Genomic DNA, 22,931 nt, shown 5'->3' with positions numbered 1-22,931 from the left:
ATATAATTTACTTAATAATTTTATTCATTACCAATTTGACTGATTAAAAGAAAAAGATACAAAGATTGGGTTGCCCAAACTATAGACAAATCTTCTAATTTAAGAAAGACACTATTCTATTCTCAGGGAATTTTATTTCTCTTTTATATATATAAACATAAATGTATGATTTATATATACATATGATAAAAATTATATATATATATACATATATATGATTTTTATAAAATCCTATCCTAGTTGGGAAAATCCAAATTCCCTTTTAATAGTAGCATCTGACTATTTTTATTACACTCTATTTTTAATCTACCACCTATATTGGTAATAAAGAACTTTGTTTCAGGTCAATTTAAATAGATTATAGAGCTTTTCTTACCTTAAATGTGTGGTAAAATTGCTACAGTATTTCTAAATGGCCTTTCCAGCTTGAATTCATTCTTATTTTCCTGTTCTGACCTCTAGCTAACCAAGTAATATAATTAAAATCTGAAGAAATAGCAAAATGGTCAGTCTTTGAGCATAGCAGTTCCATGGGGGAAATCACACTTTAATGTTTACCTTTTGCTAACTCCAGACTCACTAGAGTTGAGCACAGGATGGATCAACAAGGAAAGCCTGGTGATTCACTTGGAATAATCTTTAGAATAGCTTAATATGGATATGTGATGAACACTTTGCTGTTGAATGTGCACTTTAGTAGTGGCCCTATTTTTTGTGACTGCAGAGTTATAAATAAAATAAAATGATATGTACATTAAAAAATTTTTTAACTCTTTTGTAAGGATGGGGTCTTGCTATGTTGCCCAGGCTGGTCTTGAACTCCTGTCCTCAAGCCGTTTTTCCACCTGGACCTCCCAAAGCACTAGGATTATAGGCGTGAACCTCCATACCTGACCATATAGACATATTTTCATCACCATAGCTACTGGTATAAGAGTTCGCTGTAGGGATAGACTTGATCACTTGGGAAAAGCCTTCAATAAATTTGTAGGCTTGCAAAGTAGAAGGAGCCTTAGACTGGAGCCCTGGTTACATGGGAAGAGGGATTCTATTTGGCACTTTCCACGTACCCTGGGGAAATAACATAAAGACATTAAGATCACTGCTTTTTTTATAACAATGGGAAGTAGAGATTAGTCATTAATCAGATGATCACTCTAATGAACATCTCGTTAATGAGAAGAGATAGTGAGATCAATACTCACCCTAGATGGAACCTGACCTAGATTTGATAAAGTTTGAGATATTGAGATAAATACTCACCCACGACAATCCAGGAACCTGACCTAGATTTGATATATTTGAGATAGTGTGATAAATGCTCAACCATGACAATCTAGGAAACTGACCTAGATTTAATAAAGTTTTTGTGAGAAAATAATGCTTTAGGTGAGCCCTGCTGGATAAATTGGAGTTACCTAATAAGAGGTAAATCCCTACAGAAAGAAAAGCATAGACAAATGCCCCTAGACAAGGAAGAGTGGAAATCGAGGGGTGCTGATAGGAAATAATGCTAGAGAAATAAACAGGGGCCAAATATTTCAGGGCCTTAGGCTAAATTAAGTACTTTGACTTTGATCCTATGATAAAAGAGGAGGCAGGAACTTTGTGAAATTAGTAATTTGGAAATATCACTTTGTAGAGAGTGGCTAGGAACAGAACTAAAGCTACCTCAGTTGTCACTGAGAGATAATGATCGCGTAGAGTGGGATTGCGGCAGTGGACATAGTATCTTGGAGGTCAAAATACTAGGTCAAGGATATTAATAAAATTTCTAGGAACCCATCAGAAGGAGAGAGAAGGAGACCATGCAAGAGCATGAACAATGAGAGAGGAATGAGAAAAAGAAGTCAACCCTAACTATTTCAACCCTATTTATACCTTGTACTCATATTTTCTTAACATGCCCTTGCAACTCAGGGAAAACATTGCTTACATAGATTTCATATACGTGTTGTCCTTTATTGAATATTTATGCATGACTTTTCTCCCTTAGAACACTTAAAGTGAAATATTTTCTGAGTTTCTCCTGTCTTATGCTCTCTAACTTAGATAAATGGTAGACACAGAGCAAAAATCCTTGACAATTAAGAAAGTTAAATTTCTTAATGTTATGTGAACTCTTCTTATTGCTAAAACCAAAGCTGAATCCAAGTCTACAAAGAATATGTCTAATCCCAAGCTGTCAGGCATTTCAAATACATGCCTTTTTTTTTTTTTTTTCTTTTTGAGACAGAGTCTCGCTCTGTCACCCAGGCTGGAGTACAGTGGCGCGATCTCAGCTCACTGCAAGCTCCGCCTCCCAGGTTCATGCCATTCTCCTGCCTCAGCCTCCCCAGTAGCTGGGACTTCAGGCACCTACCACCACGCCCGGCTAATTTTTTGTATTTTTAGTAGAGACAGGGTTTCACCATATTAGCCAGGATGGTCTCGATCTCCTGACCTTGTGATCCACCTCCCTCAGCCTCCTAAAAGGCTGGGATTACAGGTGTGAGCCACTGCGCCAGGCCTTGTTTTTTCTTTTTAACTTTTGCCAACCTCTTATTATATGAAACACACTTTGGCAATTAATGAATAGCTTACATTTTGACTTTATGTCTATATGAAATTGGATGGTACATTAAAGAGAAACTTTGTAGATGTTTCTGACATAAAAGTCCTTTAAAAAAAGGAGATTTGGCAAAAATATTAAATTCATTTTAAATTTCTCCATTTGAACTGAAATGATTTGGGAGATAGTACCAATTTTTTTCCACTCCAAATTCTAAACTTATTAAATCTCTGAGTAGCAAATTATAATGGATCAAAAAATCTCTGTTGTCTATATTTATTTTTTCATCATTGCCAGTTAAAGTATTTTTATTACTTTAAACTGTAATATGTGTTATTGGTATCAGATAGTTTTAAGGCAATTTTTCTCTTATTTTAGTTTTATGTTACAGGAAAACCCTAAAAAATTGTGTGTAGATTCAATTTTTCTTATTTATATTTATTTAACTCAGACTTTTAAAAATTGGAATATTAAAATGATTGTTGAGTTCAACAAAATTATAAATTCTGTGTGTATATATATTTATGTAAATAGTATTCTTTTAAATCCCTAAAGCATTCTTGTATTTTATTTTCAAATTATCTTTATAGAAGCAATCATTTGTATATTAGTTGGGCATGGTGGCAAGTGCCTGTCATCCAAGCTACTCAGGAGGCTGAGGCAGGAGCATTGCTTGAATTTTTGGGACTGCACCACTGCTCTCTAGTCTGGGCAACAGAGCAAGCCTCCATCTCACAGAAACAAACAAACAAACAAACCATAATCTAATTTAATTCTACCAACAACCTTTGTAACAAGCATTTTAATGATCATTACAGATTAGGAAATTGAGGCTCAGAGAGTAAGCAATTTGTCTAAAACCACACAAAACTAAGTAATGGAGCTGGATTAAACTGGGAGTCCTCACTCCAAATTCTATTTTTATTAGTCTACAAACCCTACGTATTGGTGATTTTGTTTTATCATCACAAGCAATGCATTTTATATTCTTTTCCTCTTTTACTTATTTAACTTGGAAGGTTGTCCAATCTTAATATTCAGTGTAAAAGACAGTAAAATAAATGTTTTGGTTTTCATGTGGAATTATTGCCTTTTACAGACCTCCCGGGAGCATTATTTTTCCCGCTTATTACATTTTCCATAACCGAAATAGTCCTAGGTTGAACTTCTCCTCTTCAGCAGTATGTTTTATGAGATATGAAAATTTATTCTGGCATATACTTTCACAGAAAGCTCTATCCTCCCAGAAATAAACTTTGTCCCCTTCTCTTCTTAAAAAATACTTTTAACCCCTAGAATAGGATAGCTTGGTTTCTTATACGTTTATCCAAGGCAAATGAGAGTCTTGTGAGAAGTTTCGGTGTGAGTGATCCCATCATGCAGGGATCATCCCTTCATGGAGTAAGAAGATTACAAAAAAGGTTGTGAGGCCAAAGTTGAATGCAGTTTCATTAATTGTAAACCTGGAGTCCATGGCAGGTTAGGTCTCCTCAGCACCACACCCTCCCCTACTCTGAAATGCTTTTATCATTTAACATAAAGTTCTGACTATGGAGATTCATGGTGGGAAGTATTGCATGCCATAATTTGAAGTGTAAAGGTAATTTGCCATAGATGAAGTATAGTATGAGAGCAGGTAAAATAGAAAAAGTTATCAAAATAAAGAAATGTGGAAAAACTCCATAGAAACTGAGAAATATTTGGTAGTAGTAGAACATCATTTAAGCAACTGAGAAAAGGATGAACAGAGTTAGAGCATTGAATTTGATGCCATTACTCCAGTTGCTAGAATTCTGAAATTATGATGATGTTACCAATTTAAGTGGATGTTACATAAATTCACCTCACATACAACCTTAGATGTATTCGAGGCATCATATATCTAGTTATTTTAATTTTCTCTACTTGCCGTGCCACTGAGGTAATCAGACCTATAGATACTACATATAAATCATCTTTTTAATCCACAAAGTGCTTTTGTTATATTAAGTAAAATTTTTAAGATTATTTGTATCAATGCCAATATTGAACTATCTCTGGGAAAAATTTAATTACGTAGATTTATTTTCACATTTTAAGTAATTGTTTTTAGAAATCTTTCAAGAGAAGTATATACATCAGCATTAAATCAAATGTTAAAATCTGAAGAACCTCTAAGGCATGAGCTAATTCAAACCCTGTCTCCACACCCCACCCCAGTGTACACATACCAGTATTGCTGGGAAAATAGGTCCTGGAGAGGTAATATGACTTTTTTATGGACATAAAATCAGTTTAAAGCAAAGTAAAACTTTAACTTGAGCCTCTTGGCTTCCAATCTAGAGTTTCTTCTATAATTTTGGGCAAGTTATTTCATCTCTTTGTGCCTCCATTGTCTTTTCAGCACATTGGAGATACTGATAAGATCTTTCTCAGGGGACGAAAAACAATACAAATCAAGTAATTAGAAACATGCCTGGCACATTGCAGGTCCTCAGTAATGTTATTTTTATAACTCCTACACTATTCTTCCATTTTTACACATATAGTAAAAGCAAAATAACTTTTTTGAAGAAAACCATTGTCACATCAAAAGGAAGGTGAAGGGAAAGAAGTCATTTTTCTCCGTAAAGAATAAAAATATTGCAGTTGAATATGTGTTCATTTTATCATTTCAGAAGATAGGTTTTTTTTAATTAAAAAAACAAAACAAAACAAAACAAAAAAACACTGTTTGGCCGGGCTCGGTGGCTCACGCCTGTAATCCCAGCACTTTGGGAGGCCAAGGCGGGTGGATCACATGAGGTCAGGAATTCAACACCAGCCTGCCCAACATGGTGAAACCCCATATCTACTAAAAATACAAACAAAATTAGCCAGGCACTGTGGCACGCATCTGTAATCTCAGCTACTCAGGAGGCTGAGGCAGGAGAATTGCTTGAATCTGGGAGGTGGAGGTTGCAGTGAGCCAAGATCGCACCATTGCATTCTAGTCTGGTTGATAAGAGCAAAAACTCTGTCTCAAAAAAAATTATAATAAATAAATAATACATTGATTGTGATAGGCCAGGCTGTGTGGAGCCTAAAGTATACAGAGTTTTGAGGGCCTTAAGAAAAAGTGAATATTTATTTAGAAAACAAAAACCAACTAGATACTAATTTTAAAATGCTGTCAAATATCAAAATATAGCAAAATCCAGAAAAATAATACATTTGTATAAATGATGTGTCAGATACACCCTCATAAAACTTTTTTCTTTTCTTTTTTTCTGTCTTTCACTGCACACTCTTGATCACCTCTAAAATGACAACCAGTTATTTTGTAATGTCACTTTCTATGTAGAAACTGAGAAGATAATTCAGTCTTTGTTTTAGCATAGTTTGTTTGGGGGTGTTTCAGAAAGGAGAGCACATATAATTAGGACAGGCAAAGTCTCTATTGGTTCTATCATGATCTGATGTCAATACCACAAGTATGAAGGTGGTAAAAAATATAGGGAAGTGACTGTAAAACACCTGAAATTACCCCCTAAACACAAACTAAATGTATCCTCAACTCAACTTCCCCTTAGCTGGATCCCAAAACTATTTGTGGCAGGTTTTACTAGAATAAATGACAATGTGAACACATTTCTAGAGTCTCTTATGGGTCTTAGAGATGGGTCTTACAAATGAGATGCCTGTAAATACAAGCTTCTAATACCTAGAGGGACACAAAGAAAATCTTGAGACAATCTGAAAATCCTAAATATTCTGAATGTAGTTTAGATGTTCAAGGGTTTCCCAAGGTAAATGAGTTTAGAATGTAGTAAAAGTTGTCTATCTAATTTAATAAAAAAATATGAGGAAGCTTAGCCTAAAGCATGTTGAGGTCTTGGCCATATATACTGGTAAAAATGGGGAGAAGCCTAAAGAAGATAGAATGAGACCAGCTGAAGCTAACTAAACTGGCTTTGGTCTGGGGTGCCAGACAACCTAATGCACAGGGTCTAACAGGAGCTAATTTGGACAGGCCTCTATGAGGAAAGAGAAATGAGGATCAAACACAGCCCTTATCTGCGAGCGTGGGCAGGGAATGTCCTTGGAATAACAGAAGCCCCATTTAAAAGGAGACTGGTGAGTGCTTTCAGCAGTTCCTTGGAGTTCTATGTACTCCTCCTATAACCTCAATCAATCCAATTAATTCCTTTCTTTTTACTTGCCTGACAAAATCCAACTTTAAACGAATAAAAAAACTTATATTTTTTTTGGTGTTATCCAAATTGGGAAGGAAGAAATAAAATTATCACTGTTCAGTGATGACATACTCTTATATTTAGAAAATCCTGAAGATTATACACACACAAATCTTAAAACTAATAACAGAATTCAGTAGAATACAAAATCAACACACAAAAATCAGTGTGTCTTTATATACGAACAATGAACAATCTGAAAAGGGAATTGAGAAAACAATTTCACTTAATAATAGCATCATACGAAATGAAATGCCTAGGAATAAGCTTAACGAAAGAGGTGAAAGACTTTTACCTGAATGTCTTTTCCTTTGCGGTTTTTGCTGAAAACTACAAAATATTGCTGAAAGAAATTAAAGAAGACATAAAAAACAGAAAAGACATCATATGTTCATGGGTTATAAAATTTAATATTATGAAGATGATAATACTAACCAAAGCAATGTACCAGTTCAATGTAATCCCTATGAAAATACCAACAATGTATTTTGCACATATAGAAAAAAACACATCCTCAATTTCATATGGAATCTCAAGGGACCTTGAGTAGCCAAAATAATCTTGAAAAATAAGAACAAATTTGGAGGCCTCACACTTTCTAATTTCAAAATTCATTACAAATGGCAATAATCAAATCAGTGTGATACAGACATATAGCTCAATGGCACAGAAAAGATATCCCAGAAATAAACCCTTGCATTTACAGTCAAATGATTTTTGACAAGGCTGCCCAGATAATTCTATGGGTAAAGGATAGTCTTTTCAACAATTGGTGCTGGGAAAACATGTACATGGCAATGAATGAAGTTTGCCCCACCTTGCACCATATACAAAACTTAACTCAAAATGAATCAAAGACTTAAACATAGTGGCTAAAAATATAGAACTCTTAGAAGAAAACATAGAGTGACACTTCGTGACATCAGATTTGGCAATGTGCATATGACACCAAAAGCACAAAAAATGGAAAAAAAAACAATTGGACTTCATCAAAATTTAAAACTTCTGTATATCAGAGGACATTAGCAAGAGAGGGAAGAGGCAACCCAAAGAGTGGGAGAAAATATTTACAAATCATATATATGATCAGAGATTAATAACCAGAATATGTAAAGGACTCCTAAAAGTCAACAAGAAAAAACAATTTAAAAATGGGCAAAATACTTGAATAGACATTTCTCCAAAGAAGATAAACAGTTCGTCAATAAGCACATGAAAAGATGTTCAGCATCATTAATCATTAGGGAAATGCAAACATAACCTCAATGAGATGCCACTTCACACCCGTTAGGATGGTTGGGATTAAAAGAAAAAACAAAAGAGAAAATAAGTTTTGGCCAGGATATGAAAAAATAGGAACTCCTGGGCATTGCAGATATGAATATAAAATGCTGCAACTTCTGTGGAAAACAATGTGGCCATTTCATAAATTAAATTTAGAATTGTCAGTCTTTGCACAGTGGCTCACACCTGGAATCCCAGCACTTTGGGAGGCTGAGGCCAGTAGATCACCTGAGCTCAGGAGTTCTAGACCAGCCTGGGCAACGTGACGAAACCTTGTCTCTATCAAAAATACAAAAAATTATCTGGGTGTGGTGGTGCGCATTTGTGGTCCCAGCTACTTGGGAGGCTGAGGTGGGAGGATCGCTTGAGCCTGAGAGGTGGAAGTTGCTGTGAGCTGAGATCGAGCCGCTACACTCCAGCATAGGTGACAGAGTGAGACCCCTTTTTAAAAAAATTGTCATATAATCCAGCAATTCCATTTCTGGGCATATACCCCAAATAATTGCAAGCCAAGACTTGAGCAGGCATTTGTACAACAATGGTCATAACAGCATTATTCACAACAGCCAAAATATGGAAACAACCTAATGTCCACTGACAGATGAATGGGTGAGCAAAACATAGTATGTACATACAGTAGAATATTATTTAATCTTGAAAAGTAATGAAATTCTGATGCATACTACAACTTGAATAAACCTTGAAAATATTATGTTAAGGGAAATAAGCCAGACACAAAGGAACAAATGTTGTATAATTCCACTTATATGAAGTATCTGGAATAGTCAACAAAAGAGGTAGAAAGTATAATAGAGCTTACTAGGTACTAGGGGGAAGGAAGAATGGGAAGCTATTGTTTAATGAGTACAGAATTTCAGTTTGAGGTGCTAAAAAGTTCTGGAGATGGATAGTTGCACAGCTATGTGAATGTACTTAATGCCAGTGAGTTTTATAAATGGTTAACTTAGCGAATTTTATATATATATTCTTTCTCTCTCTCTTTCACATGCACACACACACACTCTCTCTCTCTCTTTTGTTTTTCTTTACACCAGGCATTGTAATGTTTCCTTCAGTGATGCCTTTATGGTTTCAAGGATCATCACTTACTCACAGCATCATAAATTAGTATAATATTGTTATAGAAGAGAGTACAGTGTGGCAATTAAGAGTATGAAGTCTAGGTCAACTTGACAACTTCTCCTTAATAACTTTGTAACCTTACCTGAAAATGGAGATGACAACACCTACCTACCTCATTGTGGTGTAAAAATTAGGTTAAAAAAATTAGGTGAATATGTAGAAAGTGTTTGGAACAGTGGTGCATGATGCAAAGTATGGACTGTTAGTATTTTATTATTATCGTTATTAGCATTTCTGTGGCCTTGTAATCCAAAATAGGATACTCTCAAAAACAGTCAACTCCTAGTTCTTTTTTTTTCTTTTATCTGAGTATCATTTTCTCTCTGTTGATGTTATTGACTCTCTTGATATATTTTCCCCATTCTCCTCTTGCCACCCACTGGCTTATTTTACTCCACACTTTGCTTTTGCCTGTTTATTTTTGTCTTTCTTTCTTTCTTTTCTTTTCTTTTTTTTATTTGAAATGGAGTTTTGCTCTTATTGCCCAGGCTGGAGTACAATGGTGCAATCTCGGCTCACCACAACCTCCGCTTCCCGGGTTCAAGCAATTCTCCTGCCTAAGCCTCCCAAGTAGCTGGGATTACAGGCATGCACCACCACGCCCAGCTAATTTTGTATTTTCAGTAGAGAGGAGGTTTCTCCATATTGGTCAGTCTGGTCTCGCACTCCTGACCTCAGGAGATCCGCCTGCCTTAGCCTCCCAAAGTCCTGGGATTACAGGCGTGAGCCACCGCGCCTGGCCTATTTTTTTTCTTTTTAAACATTATAGGTTCAGTCTATTTACAGTTTCTTCTTCCTTACACTTTGGATCTAGTTTCCTTGTAGCCTCAGCTCCATTGGCCCCCTCTGGTTCTGATTTTATAAGATGGCTGCTCTTTACAGAAACTTTCAGCTTTGATCTTGACTGCTAACTAATGATTTCTCCATAAATTCTAGTTCAAATTTTCAAGATTGATTAACACAACACAACTTTTTATGTCAAACCTCATAACCAATCACCAGCCAGCCAATAGATTAACTCTTCTTGAATTGGGTACCTGCCTATGACCTAAATAGTGTTGAAGTCAGAGAAAATAATACCAAACCTGCCCTCCTGTGGCTGTCCTCTCAGTGTGGGCTGTGAGCAGAATAGTTTCTCTTAGGGACAGTTTATAAGTATAGCATTTATGGTAATTAACATGTTTAGTATACCAAGAAGCAAAGATGAATAATACATAGTCCCTCCTATAATGGAGCTCATTACCCAGGAATAGACATGTGTACGAGCAATCATGCAATAGAATAACTACTATTTATTTATATGGACAAAATATTTTTTAAACACAAAGGAGAAAATTCAGTTTGCTGGGTATAGGGAATGGGACAGGCTTCACAGTATGTGGTGATATTTCCATGGATATGTTAAGTATGAAAAGTGTTTCCTGAGACGGAGTACAGCAGAAAAAGGGATGGAGCAAGGGCATTAAGGCAGATTCAGCTCTAAAAACAGTCACAGAGATACAAAGATGAGTGGTGTGATAAGGAAATGGAGCTGAAAACTGTGGCTGGAACAAAGACTAAAATGAGTAAGATTATTACAGCAGAATGAACTGTAGGTAAGGACCAACCTGGGGATGGTTTTAGACTATGAATTACTGAAAAGAAATATGGTGTTTGTTTTTAGTCAACTAGGATTTTATCAAAGGTTATCAGCAAGTGGGGGGCATGATCACTTCGGCATTTGAGAAAGAAATGTGTTTGCATTAAGGAGAATGTCTAAGAGCAAATAGAGACTGGAAGTAGAAACCTACAAGGCTACTAGAATGGCCCAGTTAAGATATAATAAGGCCCGAACTCAAAAGAGACTGTTTGAAAGGTAAACTGACAGACTAGATAATTATCAGGGTCAAGTGACTGACATGTAAATATTTCAACCATAATTTAAAGAAACAAAATGCCTCAGAAAGCAACATAATTCATTTTAAAAAAAAGCTTTAGTTTTACGTGAAGAATATTTAAGAATGGTTATTTTATTTTCTCTACATATATGGCTAAAATTCTAGGAGTGTGACATTGGGATGAACATTTTTCTGCCTTAAAGAGGGTTAGAAGAATTCTTCTGAATTGTGTCTTCTTTTAGATTTAAGCTAAATATCAGAAGAATCAAGTAGGATAAAGCTTCTTCATAGTGTGCAGTGTTGAATCAGATAAATTGGATCAGCAGCAGAACTGAAAATATTCTTATAAAATGTAGCCTGTCTTATATTCGTAACTTCATATCTCCACTGAGGGTTTTACACCAGTACTTTAAAAGTATACTTTGCTGTGAAGGCATAATTTCAGTACAACCACATGTGTACATAGCTGTCCAATTGCAAGAACAATGAAACACCAGGAACCAGAGCCATTGCAGTATACACAAAGGTACATTGTAAGTTAATAGGTTAATAAAACTCTAACACTGAAGTCAAGGCATACTGCACAGTAGTTATTTCTAAAGTTAGTGTGTTTCCTTAAAATTTAATATGTTCCTCTTTTATAGAAAAGAAACAGAAAAAGAGGATTTAAATATATTATTCTCAGGCAACTAATTTTTTCCGTCTTCTACCTCCAATAATGTGGTGACAGGAAGTGACTTAAGGTACAGTCTTTAGGATATTCCGTAGAAAAAGCTTCTTTTTATTGTTGTCATTGTATGAGAGGTCTTCAAAACGTTTACTGAAAATGTGTTTTATGAAAAAATTATGCATAGAATTCAACATTTTTGCACCAAAATAAACTTGTGCTAACTTGTGATAATGTGCGTGGACAGGATCTAGTTTGATGGGTTAAAAATCAGACACATCAGTTTGAAAAGAGCCCTATATTAGTCTGTTCTAATGATGCTAATAAAGACAGAACTGAGACTGCGTAATCCATAAAGGAAAGAGGTTTAATTGACCCGCAGCTCCACAGGGCTGGGGATGCCTCAGAAAACTCACAACCATGGCAGAAGGGGATGCAAACATGTCCTTCTTTATGTGGCGGCAGGAAAGAGAAGTGCTGAGCAAAAGGGGAAAATCCCCTTATGAAACTATCAGATCTCGTGAGAGCTCATCTATCATAAGAACAGCATGGAGGTAACCGCCCTCATGATTCAAGTACCTCCCACCAGGTCCCTCCATGACATATGGGCATTATGAGAACTACAATTCAAGATGAGATTTGAGTGGAGATACAGCCAAACTATATCAAACCCCTATGAAAGGCAACATAAACTCTGCTAAAATTGAAGAACAAACATCATATTTATGGCAAAGTTTGAGTGGAAGAATGATGAAATCATTGATGCTTTAAAAAATATTCATAGAGACAATGCCCCAAATAAATCTTCAGTTTACAAACTGATAACTTATTTTAACAAGAGATGAGATGATGTTGAAGATGAAGCTCACAGAAGCAGCCCATCCACATCCATTTGTGATTAAAAAAAATTATATTATTCATGCTCTAATTGAAGGAAACCAATGATTAATAGCACAAGCAATAGCCAACACCATAGACATCTTAATTGGTTCAGTTTACACAATTCTGACTAAAAAATTAAAGTTGAAAAAACATTCCACTCAATGAGTATCCAAACCATTTTGCCAAGATCAGCTGCAGACAACAGCAGAGCTTTCGATGGAATTTTTAAATAAGTGGGACCAAGATCCTGAATTACTTCTTTGAAGAATTGTAACAGGAGATGAAACATGGCTTTACAAGTACAATTCTGAAGGCATCATAATCAAAGCAGTGGCTACTGAGAGTTGGAAGTGATCCAGTCAAAGCAAAAACAGACCAGTCAAGAACAAGGGTTATGGCAACAGTTTTTTGATATGCTAAAGGCATTTTACTTAATGACTTCCTGGAGGGCCAAAGAATGATAACATCTGCTTACTATGAGAGTGGTTTGAGAAAATTAACCGAAACTTTAACAGAAATATGCCCAAGAATGTGTCAACAGAATGTCCTTCTTCACCATTACAGTGCTTCTGCTCATTTCTCTCCCGAAACAAGGGCAATGTTTCAGGAATATCCATGGGAAATCACTGGGCATTCAACTTACAGTCCTAATTTGGTTCTTTCTGATTTCTTTTTGTTTACTAATTTGAAAAAAAATCTGTTAAAGGCATCCATTTCTCACCAGTTAATAATGTAAAAAAGACTGGATTGACATGTTTAAATGCCCAGAATCATCAGTTCTTTAAGGATAGATTAAATGCCTGATATCATCACTTAGAAAAGTGTCTTGAACTTGATGGAGCTTATGGTAACAAAGTTTATATTTAAAAAACTCACTCTGCAATAATAGAGGGAGTAGGAAAATTTTAAAAATAAAAATTATTACTTATACCTATATAATTTATACTAATAAATATAAAACATTTTGTACTTTTCAATATAAACTGTATATATGGAGACATTTTACTGTTTTTCCTATTGTCGATGATGAATGTATTTAACCATAATTTAATTTAAATAATCTAATTTTAATACATTTAATGTATTTAAAGAAATCACTGAGTAAACGTTCTACATCTTTACAGATTTTTTTAAATTCCATTTTTTATGTTTAATATGAATGAGTATAATTTAATTAATTTTATTTTATTGTTTTAATATTTTTTATTTATTTTATATATTTAGGAATTATAAGTGCAGATTTCTTACATGAATATATTGCATAGTGGTGAAGTGTGGGCTTTTAGTGTGCCCATTACCCAAATAGTGAACATTGCAACCAATAGGTAATTTTTTCAATCCTTATCTTCATAGATTATTAATGCTGCACTTGCTTTGGCTGCAAGACCCAAAAGTCAAGTGGTCAAAAACACCATGGAAATGTACAAGCGTACATGGGAGAATCATATACATGTCCTCACTGAAGCCGTAGATGACATTACAAGCATTGATGACTTCCTTGCTGTATCTGGTATGTTTTTATTCTTTCAATTTGTTTATTTTCTCTTGTCAATTTTATAAAATAGAATAATACTGGGACAGGCATGGTGGCTCACGCCTGTAATGCCAACACTTTGGGAAGCTGAGGCAGGTGGATTACTTGAGGTCAGGGGTTCGATACCAGCCTGGCCAACATGGTGAAACCCCCGCTCTACTAAAAATACAAAAATTAGCTGGGTGTCATGGCTCACGTCTGTAATCCCAGCTACTCAGGAGGCTGAGGCAGGAGAATTGCTTGAACCCAGGAGGCAGAGGTTGCAGTGAGCTGAGATCATGTCACTACACTCCAGCCTGGGCAACAGAGCTAGACTCTATCTCAAAAAAAAAAAAAAGAATAATACTAAATAAGATTAATTTTATTTAATACAGTAAACATTTAATTGATTGTATTTCTGGATGCAATATGTTGCTATGTATTAGCAGCAGTTGTGTCATCCATGGTCTACTCTGGGATTATGAGCCTGACCTCTTGTAATCTTTTTAAATTTAACAATTTACACTGAGTCTATAAAAGAAACTCCTATTCATGGCCAAAACATATTAGAAAATAATACCTAGAATCTTAGGTTTTTCCTAGATTTTCAAATAAATCCTGATTTCCCTGCACTTCTTTTCCAACCAAATTTTTCTCCCCTCATGGAAAAAAACATATTAGTGAGAAAACATCATCGATTTGAAATGTGTGAACCACAAAATCTGAGACAGATCTCAGTCAATTTGGGAAGTTTATTTTGCCAAAGTTCAGGACACGCACCCATGACACAGCCTCAGAAGTTCCTGATGACATGTGCCCAAGGTGATCAGAGCACAGCATAGTTTTATACATTTTAGGGAGACATGAGACATCAATCAACATATGTAAGATGAACAAAGGTTCAGTCTAGAAATGTGGAACAAATTGAAGCAGAAGTGGGACAAGTAGAAACGGGAAGGGGGCTTCCAGGTCATAGGTAGATAAGAGACAAATGGTTGCAATCTTTTGAGTTTCTGATTAGCTTTTCCAAAGGAGGCAATCAGATATGCATTTATCTCACTGAGCAGAGAGATGACTTTGAATAGAATGGGAGGCAGGTTTGTCCTAAGCAGTTCCCAGCTTGACTTTTCCCTTTGGCTTAGTAATTTTGGGGCTCCAAGATTTATTTTCCTTTCACAGATGCAATATGATAATTCAACAACCATTATATGTGTTTGACAGTGCTAATCTAAAGAATTAAACAAACAAGTCTAAATATCTAACTACAACAGACAAGGTTGAGATTCCATGTGAAGCCCAGATTATTCTGTCATCACAAATTAGAATAATATCCCACAGGATTGTGAAGATACTCATAAATCAATATCCTCAGAAGCATAATTCAAGTTTTGTTTGTGTTGTAAGAACAAAGAACTGAACACATTTTCGTCTTTTTTATTCTCTCAAAAAGTAATCCTCTGTCTAAAATAAATTATATATATATTTTTCCTTTTTTGTAAGAGAAGGATTTTCTTGGAATGTGATAATATTCTTTCTTATAAAATGCAAATTCTCATGAATATCCAACTTCATTTTTTAAAGTTACCTGATTTGTTCCAGTCTAACCTATTGACTTCATTACTTTCATGTATGTATACATTCTCATAATGAAAAATTATTCCAGAAACAACTATATTTTCATGATACATTAGTGAAAATGAAATGTATGCTAATTACATATTTTTAAACTACTTTATTTTTATAGAATCAAAATCTTTGGAAATATAGAAAATGTATGGGGAAAAAAATTAATGGCCGTTGAGTCCACTACTCAGGAATAATAATCACTGCTAACTGATTTTTTTTTCCTTTCACCATTTTTCTAATATATATTTATATTTTCAAATGTGTGTCATGCATATATATATGCATATTTATGTTACTTGCCTTTTTACACATATTTGGCTGCATATTTCTGCATGATTGTATATTATTCAAGAACTTATTCATTTATGTGCTCTTTTGGTAACATTTAAACAGTAATTTTAATTATTATGAACAACGTTAAGCATATTTTTGTCTATTTGCTATCTCCTTCATATGGACTTCGCAAAGTAAATTCAGTCAACACCTTATATTAGAAAAGCCTTTTGTAATTTGACTGTTAAATAGTAGGTTCTGTTTCTCGGTTCTTTTGGTTAAAAGGCAAAGGAACCTACTTACATTCATCAATGTAGAGGTAGTTTAACATAGTAATACTGACAGCACATAGGGAGAATACTCTGGACATGCAACAAGGAGAACCATAATTTACCAATCTTTGCATGATTAGAGCTGGGGGAGGCCTGGGATCCAGGGATATTGTAGGTCCTTAAAGCAGGAATTAATAGTTTTTCCCTTTAGTGCTAGATTAACCTTATATACCGATATTCTGGATCTGCTTCTTTTCATGGACAACTTAAGCAGTTCAAAACATAAACAAGAAACAGAAAACTCGTGTAAAGGTTACTTAAATAACAAAAACCCTTCCTTATCTCATATACCTAGATGTTTGATATACTTGGCTTTAGGGTTACTAGCCCTAGCAAACGGAGGACTTGGGTAGGAGCAGTTAAGCTATGTGGAGAGGGATATTTTAATGGCTAACATTATTTAGAATTATCCATACAGGAGGATAATAAAAAGTGGACTGATGGTTAATATGTTTAATTATTATTTTTAAATTCTATACAGAAAACGCACATTATTTTCTATGCCCATGGTGGACTGCTCATAATTTTCTACATTTTGGTTGCCCTGGTTGATAATATTTCTGTTACAGGAAAGGGGTCCCATTCTAGACCCCAAGAGAGGGTTCTTGGATCTTGTGCAAGAAAAAATTGGGGGCAAGTCTGCAGTGCAAAGTGAAAGCAAATTTATTAAGAAAGTAAAGAAATGAAAGAATGGGTACTCCATTAACAGAGCAGCCCTGAGAGCTGCTGGTTGCCCATTTTTATGGTTATTTCTTGGTGATAGGCTAAACAAGGGGTGGATTATTCATGCCTCCCCCTTTTAGACCATATAGGGTAACTTCCTGATGTTGCCATGGCATTTGTAAATTGTCATGGGGCTGATGGCAGTGTAGTAGTGAGGATGAGCAGAGGTCACTCTTGTGGCCATCTTGGTTTTGGTAGGATTTAGCTGGCTTCTTTACTGCAAACCTATTTTATCAGCAAGGTCTTTATGACCTATATCTTGTGCCGACCTCCTATCTCATCCTGTGACTTAGAATGCATTAACTGTCTAGGAATGCAGCCCAGTAGGTTTCAAACTCATTTTACCAAGCTCCTATTCAAGATGGAGTTGTTCTGGTTCACATGCCTCTGACAGTTCAAGGTTATTTTATTTATTTATTTATTTATTTATTTATTTATTTATTTATTTATTTATTTTGAGACAGAGTCTCTCTGTGTCACCCAGGCTTGAGTGCAGTGGTGCGATCTTGGCTCACTGCAACCTCCACCTCCCAGATTCAAGCAATTCTCCTGCCTCAGCCTCCCAAGTAGTTGGGATTACAGGCATGTGCCACCACACCTGGCTAATTTTTTTGATTTTTAGTAGAGATGGAGTTTCACCGTATTGGCCAAGCTGGTCTCGAACTCCTGACCTTGTGATCCACCCGCCTCGACCTCTCAAAGTGCTGGGATTATAGGCGTGAGCCACCTTGCCCGGCCCAGTTCAAGGTTATTAATGTGTAAGCATCTCTGAATTCTGTTCATGTTCCCTCTTGGTTGCATCTTAAAGCATTGCATCTCCAAGCATTACACAACACCATTTAAAACAGAAAAAGAAGCTGGCTTGCAGCTTTAACTTTAGAGAAGAAAGTCTTTCCCAGATGATTTTCATCAGTTTCTCTTACTTGTCATAGGTCAAAACTTGGTTCCTCTCTCAATCTTGAGCCAATTACTGGCAAAAGAAAATTAGATTTCTAAGATGAGTTTAGAGAGTGCTGATAAGTGATTAACAACTGACTAGAAGCCGGAGGGAGTGGTAGTCCTAATTTGTAGCATTTGTTTATTTCTGTGGCATAAATATTCCCACCTTTGCAGGTTTTAAGCTGCCAATGTGATGTCACTGAACTCTGAGTTGGTACGAAATGCATAGAATCGGCTCTTGTGAGCTGGAATAAACAGGTTCTAATTGAACACTAGGCTTAGACCAGCCACAATTTAACCTTTATTACTAGTCACTTACTACACAAACAAAATCAGACATTTGTTAGTAAAAAAAGAGAAATGGCCATTAAACAGACAACCAGACATGTTTGCCTAAAATACTGAGTGGTTTCCACTGCTCTCTCAAGTTTCCGTGCCTTCATAAGCTTATCTTATATTAGTTTAGCCATGATTCTTTACCAGTGATCTTTTTGTAACATCATAATTTTTCAACATCTGCTCCCACAGATTATGGCATCTTCTCTCAGAGTTTTCCCAGTCAAACAAAAGAGAAAGAATCTAGCTGGCCCTCTGGATCTTTTTTGTACCAGCCTAGATGCTGAAGGTCCAAAATAAGACCAATGAATAGATGGGTTATTTTTTTTTTTTTTTTTTTTTTTTTCGGATAACTAATCATAGTTTGAATAGCTGTGATGAGAATTGCCACAATCTTGCATCTTCTGTAGGGGACAGATTTTCTTACAAAAGTTACAGATGTGTTTAATAGCAAGTAACTTATCTGGTACTTGTGAAGAATGATTGATATGGCTTGGCTATGTCCCCACCAAAATCTCATCTTGAATTATAGTTCTCATAATTCCCACATCTTGTTGTGGGAGGGACCCCGTAGAGATAATTGAATCACAGGGGCGGTTTCCCCCATCCTGTTCTTGTGATAGTGAGGTTAGTTCTCATGAGATCTGATGGTTTTATAAAGGCTTCTTCCTTCACTGGGCTCTCATTCTCCTTCCTGCCATGATGTGAAAAAGGATGTGTTTGCTTCCCCTTCCACCATGATTGTAAGTTTCCTGAGGCCTCCCTAGCCATGTGGAACTGTGAGTCAATTAAACCTCTTTTCTTTATAAATGACTCAGTCTTGGGAAGTTCTTTAGAGCAGCATGAGAATGGACTAATACAATGATCTTTTAGAGTGATATGTTGTTTTGTATTCAGAGACTTCTGGTTCATCTTTTGTCAGGTAGATCAATTGACAAGTTAGTTCTTAGGGTATCTGTGTTGTGAATTACTTAGGGAAAATTTTACTTTCAAATTTTTTATAAGCATTTAACCTCTCATGGGCTTTCTTTCAGGAGTCAATACTAATACTATATATATATATAGAGAGAGAGAGAGAGACAGAGAGAGAGGGAGAGACTATTTTCCATATAGATAGATAGATAGATCGATAGATAGATAGATAGATAGATAGATAGATATAGGGAATAAGGGTCCAAAACAGATTTCCATTTTCTTCTGAATCATTTGTGAAAACTTGTGAATTCTCAGAATATCAGCTCTCTACATTAAAATGTAAATAAAAATAAAAATTTAAAATCAATGGTAAAGGACTCTTAGACTTTAAACTATTTTTTTGTTATTAGCACAGAGGAAGATCACATGTGGTAAAATATTTGCTTATAATTATGTTTTAGTATGATTCAGTGGTCCAATATTGACTAAAGATTATTGAAATAAGGGTATCTCTAATGACAAATGTCTTCTGTTTATCCATTGCAGTTATATATTTAAAACTGAAAGTTTTTCAATGATCATTTAAAAATTATTCATACCATCAACAAATGTCTCATGATAGTTAAACATATATTTTCAGAGGTCAGTTTGCATAAACTGACTCATCATGAGCTACAAACTTTGATAGAAGGGATGAATGATTTGGACCATAAGAACTATTCAACAATTACTAAGAACTGATTAAATATAAGGGTTTGTAAAAATACAACCTTTCTTTTATTTATTCCTTCGTTTATTTATTTAATATTCCATAATTATGAGTGCTAAATCCTATGAAAGGTACTGGAGATTGAACAATGAGTAAAAGGTAGTGGAAGAGATTACTTGCAAAAGAACTGTGACAGTGGAGATCAAATGAGGATTGGTGGAAGTGATTGACAATGGTTTTTGAATTTTCTGAAAAAGAGATTGACCACTTCTAAATTAGAATTAGCAATGTTATTCCCTTATTGTGGAGTGTTCTGATTATAATATCACACTGACCTTTAGTGAACTGTAGTATTGAAGGATAGTTGAACATGTGTTTTATTCTATATTTTAAATTTTTCTTAAATATGTTCACTTTTCCCCCATATTCACTGCTACTATGCCAGTTCAAGTAACTTTCTTTTCCCTAAGTTGCTGTAGAATCTTCATAGGACCTCTTACTTCCATAGTTTTGCCTGAAGTCTCTTAACAGGTATTTGCTGAATGTATAAAAGTATTTATTCCCATTTTAAATTCTGTGTCTACATTAATTTTTCAGATTTATTTCTTCTTAATTCCTTTAATGTGTTTAGCCCCAGGATTAATATTTTAAAAAATCTTCAAATTATGAAAAAATAACTTTCAGCATTAATCATCACAATGTTCATTGACCTTGGCTTAGTAACACCCAGGTAACTTTCAATGCCATCAAAAATGCACTAACAAGTGTCACCACCAGACTACATCCTGCCCTGGGGCCTAATTGCTGCTGCATCTCCACATCACAGGTGCACAGCCTACATCCCCCAACACCCTCCCAGAAGGTTGCAGTGTTACATTACCAGCTGAACCCAGTGGTGCCACAGGGTCCCTGTTACCTGAGCCCACACAGAGACCTAAATCCCAGGGAATAGGCAGTCCTGCACGTCAGGGAGGCTTTCCCCAGGACATAGAAATCCAAAGCACATGCTTCCAAGAGCCTGAGAGCTACGTTCCCTGATGAGTGACCTTGTTCCCTGCAGCAATTGGGCCATCATGTGCCTGCACACAATGCCCAGGGGCCTGAGGACCAGCTTGCTTGTGACCTACTGCCATGAACACTGATCCCCAAATGTGCCACTCAGGGCTTAAGGACTGCCCTCTCTGGGATGTGCCACCATCACAACCCAGCAAACTTGGCCCAGCAACAACAGGGCCACTATGTACCTTTGTGTACCACCCAGGGTCCTGAGAACTGGTCCATGCAATGTGTACCACCAGAGATGCCTGTGCACTCCCCAGGGATCCAAGGACTGGCTTGCCTGGAGGCCCCATCTCCAGTAAAGTCACATCACAGCTTTCAGGAACAACTAGAGCATAAGACACTGTGAAGCCATAGATACTACTGATTGGACTAATGCTGAAGAAATCATATGGTGACTACAGTACTCCTTTCTCCCAGAAACAAAGACAAAGCACCCTACTCAAGTTTAACAATAGACTAGATAAAGCAAAAGAAATAATTTGTGATCTTGAAGACAGATCTTTTGAAATAAGCGAATTAGGCAAAAAGAGAAAAAAAGAATAAAAATGAAAAAAGTTTACATGAAATATGGGATATCACTATGCAAACAAATATTCTATTCATATTTTAGAAATTCCAGAAGGAAAAGCAGTGAGAAAATAAATAGGCCACTTATTTAATGAAACAATAGCTGAAAAGTTTCCAACTCTTGGGAGATAATCATCTAGATATAGGGAGCTCAAATGTTCCCAAATCAATTAAATCCAAAAAGGTCTTCTCTGAGGCACATGATAGTCAAATTGTCAAAGCGAAGAGAAAAAGGGAATTCTAAAAACACCAAAAGAAAGCATCAAGTCACATATGAGGGTATCTTTGTCCGACTAACAGCAGATTTCTCAGAAGAAACTTACAAGCTAGGAGAGGATAGGATGATATATTCAGATTGCTGGAATAAAAAAAAGAAAAAACTTTCAACTAAGAATACTATAAACCATAAAGCTATTCTTTAGAAATGAAGGAGACATAAAATTTTCCCAGACATACAAAGACTGAGGGAATTAATCACCGTTAAACTGAGCCTACAAGAAATGCTTAAGGGACTCCAACCTCTGAAAGCAAAAGGATGTTATCTATCAATTAAGCAAAAGCAGGTATGAGTCTATATCATTGGTAGATGTTACCTATCAATTAAGGAAAAACATGAAAGTATACAACTCACTGGTAAAGCAGATATGCAAATGAGAAAAAGAAAGGAATAAAATTTTATCACTACAGAAAACCACCAAACCACAAAAATAATAAAAGAAGAAAGGAACTAAGGCTATACAGAGCAATTACAAAACAACTAACAAAATGACAAGAATAAGTCCTCATCTTATCAATAACAACCTTAAATGTAAACAATTTAAATTCCCTAATTGAAATATATAAACTGGCTGAATTAAAAAACTGAGACCCAACTATTTGCTGCTTATGAAACTCACTTCTCATTTAAAAACACACATAGACTATAACAGAACAGATTAAACAAGATATTTGCTGCAAATGGAAACAAAAAGTGTGCAAAAGTAGCAAACTTATATCAGACAAAATAGACTTTTATTAAAAATAAAAAGATAAAAAGGCACAGAGGTCATTATATAGTGATTAAAAAATCAATTCAGCAAGAGGAAAGAACAATTGTTAATATATATCCACCCAACACCAGAGCACTCAGATATATAGGGCAAATATTATTATAGTTAAAGAGAGAGATAGAGACACCAATGTAATAATAGTTGAGAGCTTTAACACCTCACCCTCCTCACCCTCAGCATTGCACAGCTAATCTATACAGAAAGTCAACAAAGAAACATTGTACTGAAGCTTCATTTTATACCAAATGAACCTAATAGACATTTACAGA

At 35.5% G+C, this 22,931-nt stretch overlaps 1 protein-coding gene across 7 annotated transcripts in view; it reads left to right on the top strand.

Moving 5' to 3' along the window:
• The window catches only part of CTNNA3 (catenin alpha 3), a 1,849,205-nt gene that overhangs the window by 1,224,372 nt on the left and 601,902 nt on the right, over window positions 1-22,931 (top strand). For all 7 annotated transcript variants that reach the window (XM_054660126.2, XM_054660128.2, XM_009458543.5 and 4 more), the window contains one exon: window positions 13,972-14,128. In XM_054660126.2, the coding sequence (XP_054516101.1) occupies window positions 13,972-14,128 (157 nt within the window). The remainder of the gene's footprint in view (window positions 1-13,971; window positions 14,129-22,931) is intronic.

The sequence above is a fragment of the Pan troglodytes genome, chromosome 8 (genome assembly GCF_028858775.2).
Source record: "Pan troglodytes isolate AG18354 chromosome 8, NHGRI_mPanTro3-v2.0_pri, whole genome shotgun sequence".
Lineage (NCBI taxonomy): Eukaryota > Metazoa > Chordata > Mammalia > Primates > Hominidae > Pan > Pan troglodytes.
The sequence above is the reverse complement of the archived record's forward strand: the minus strand, read 5'-3'. Positions and strand labels throughout refer to the sequence as shown.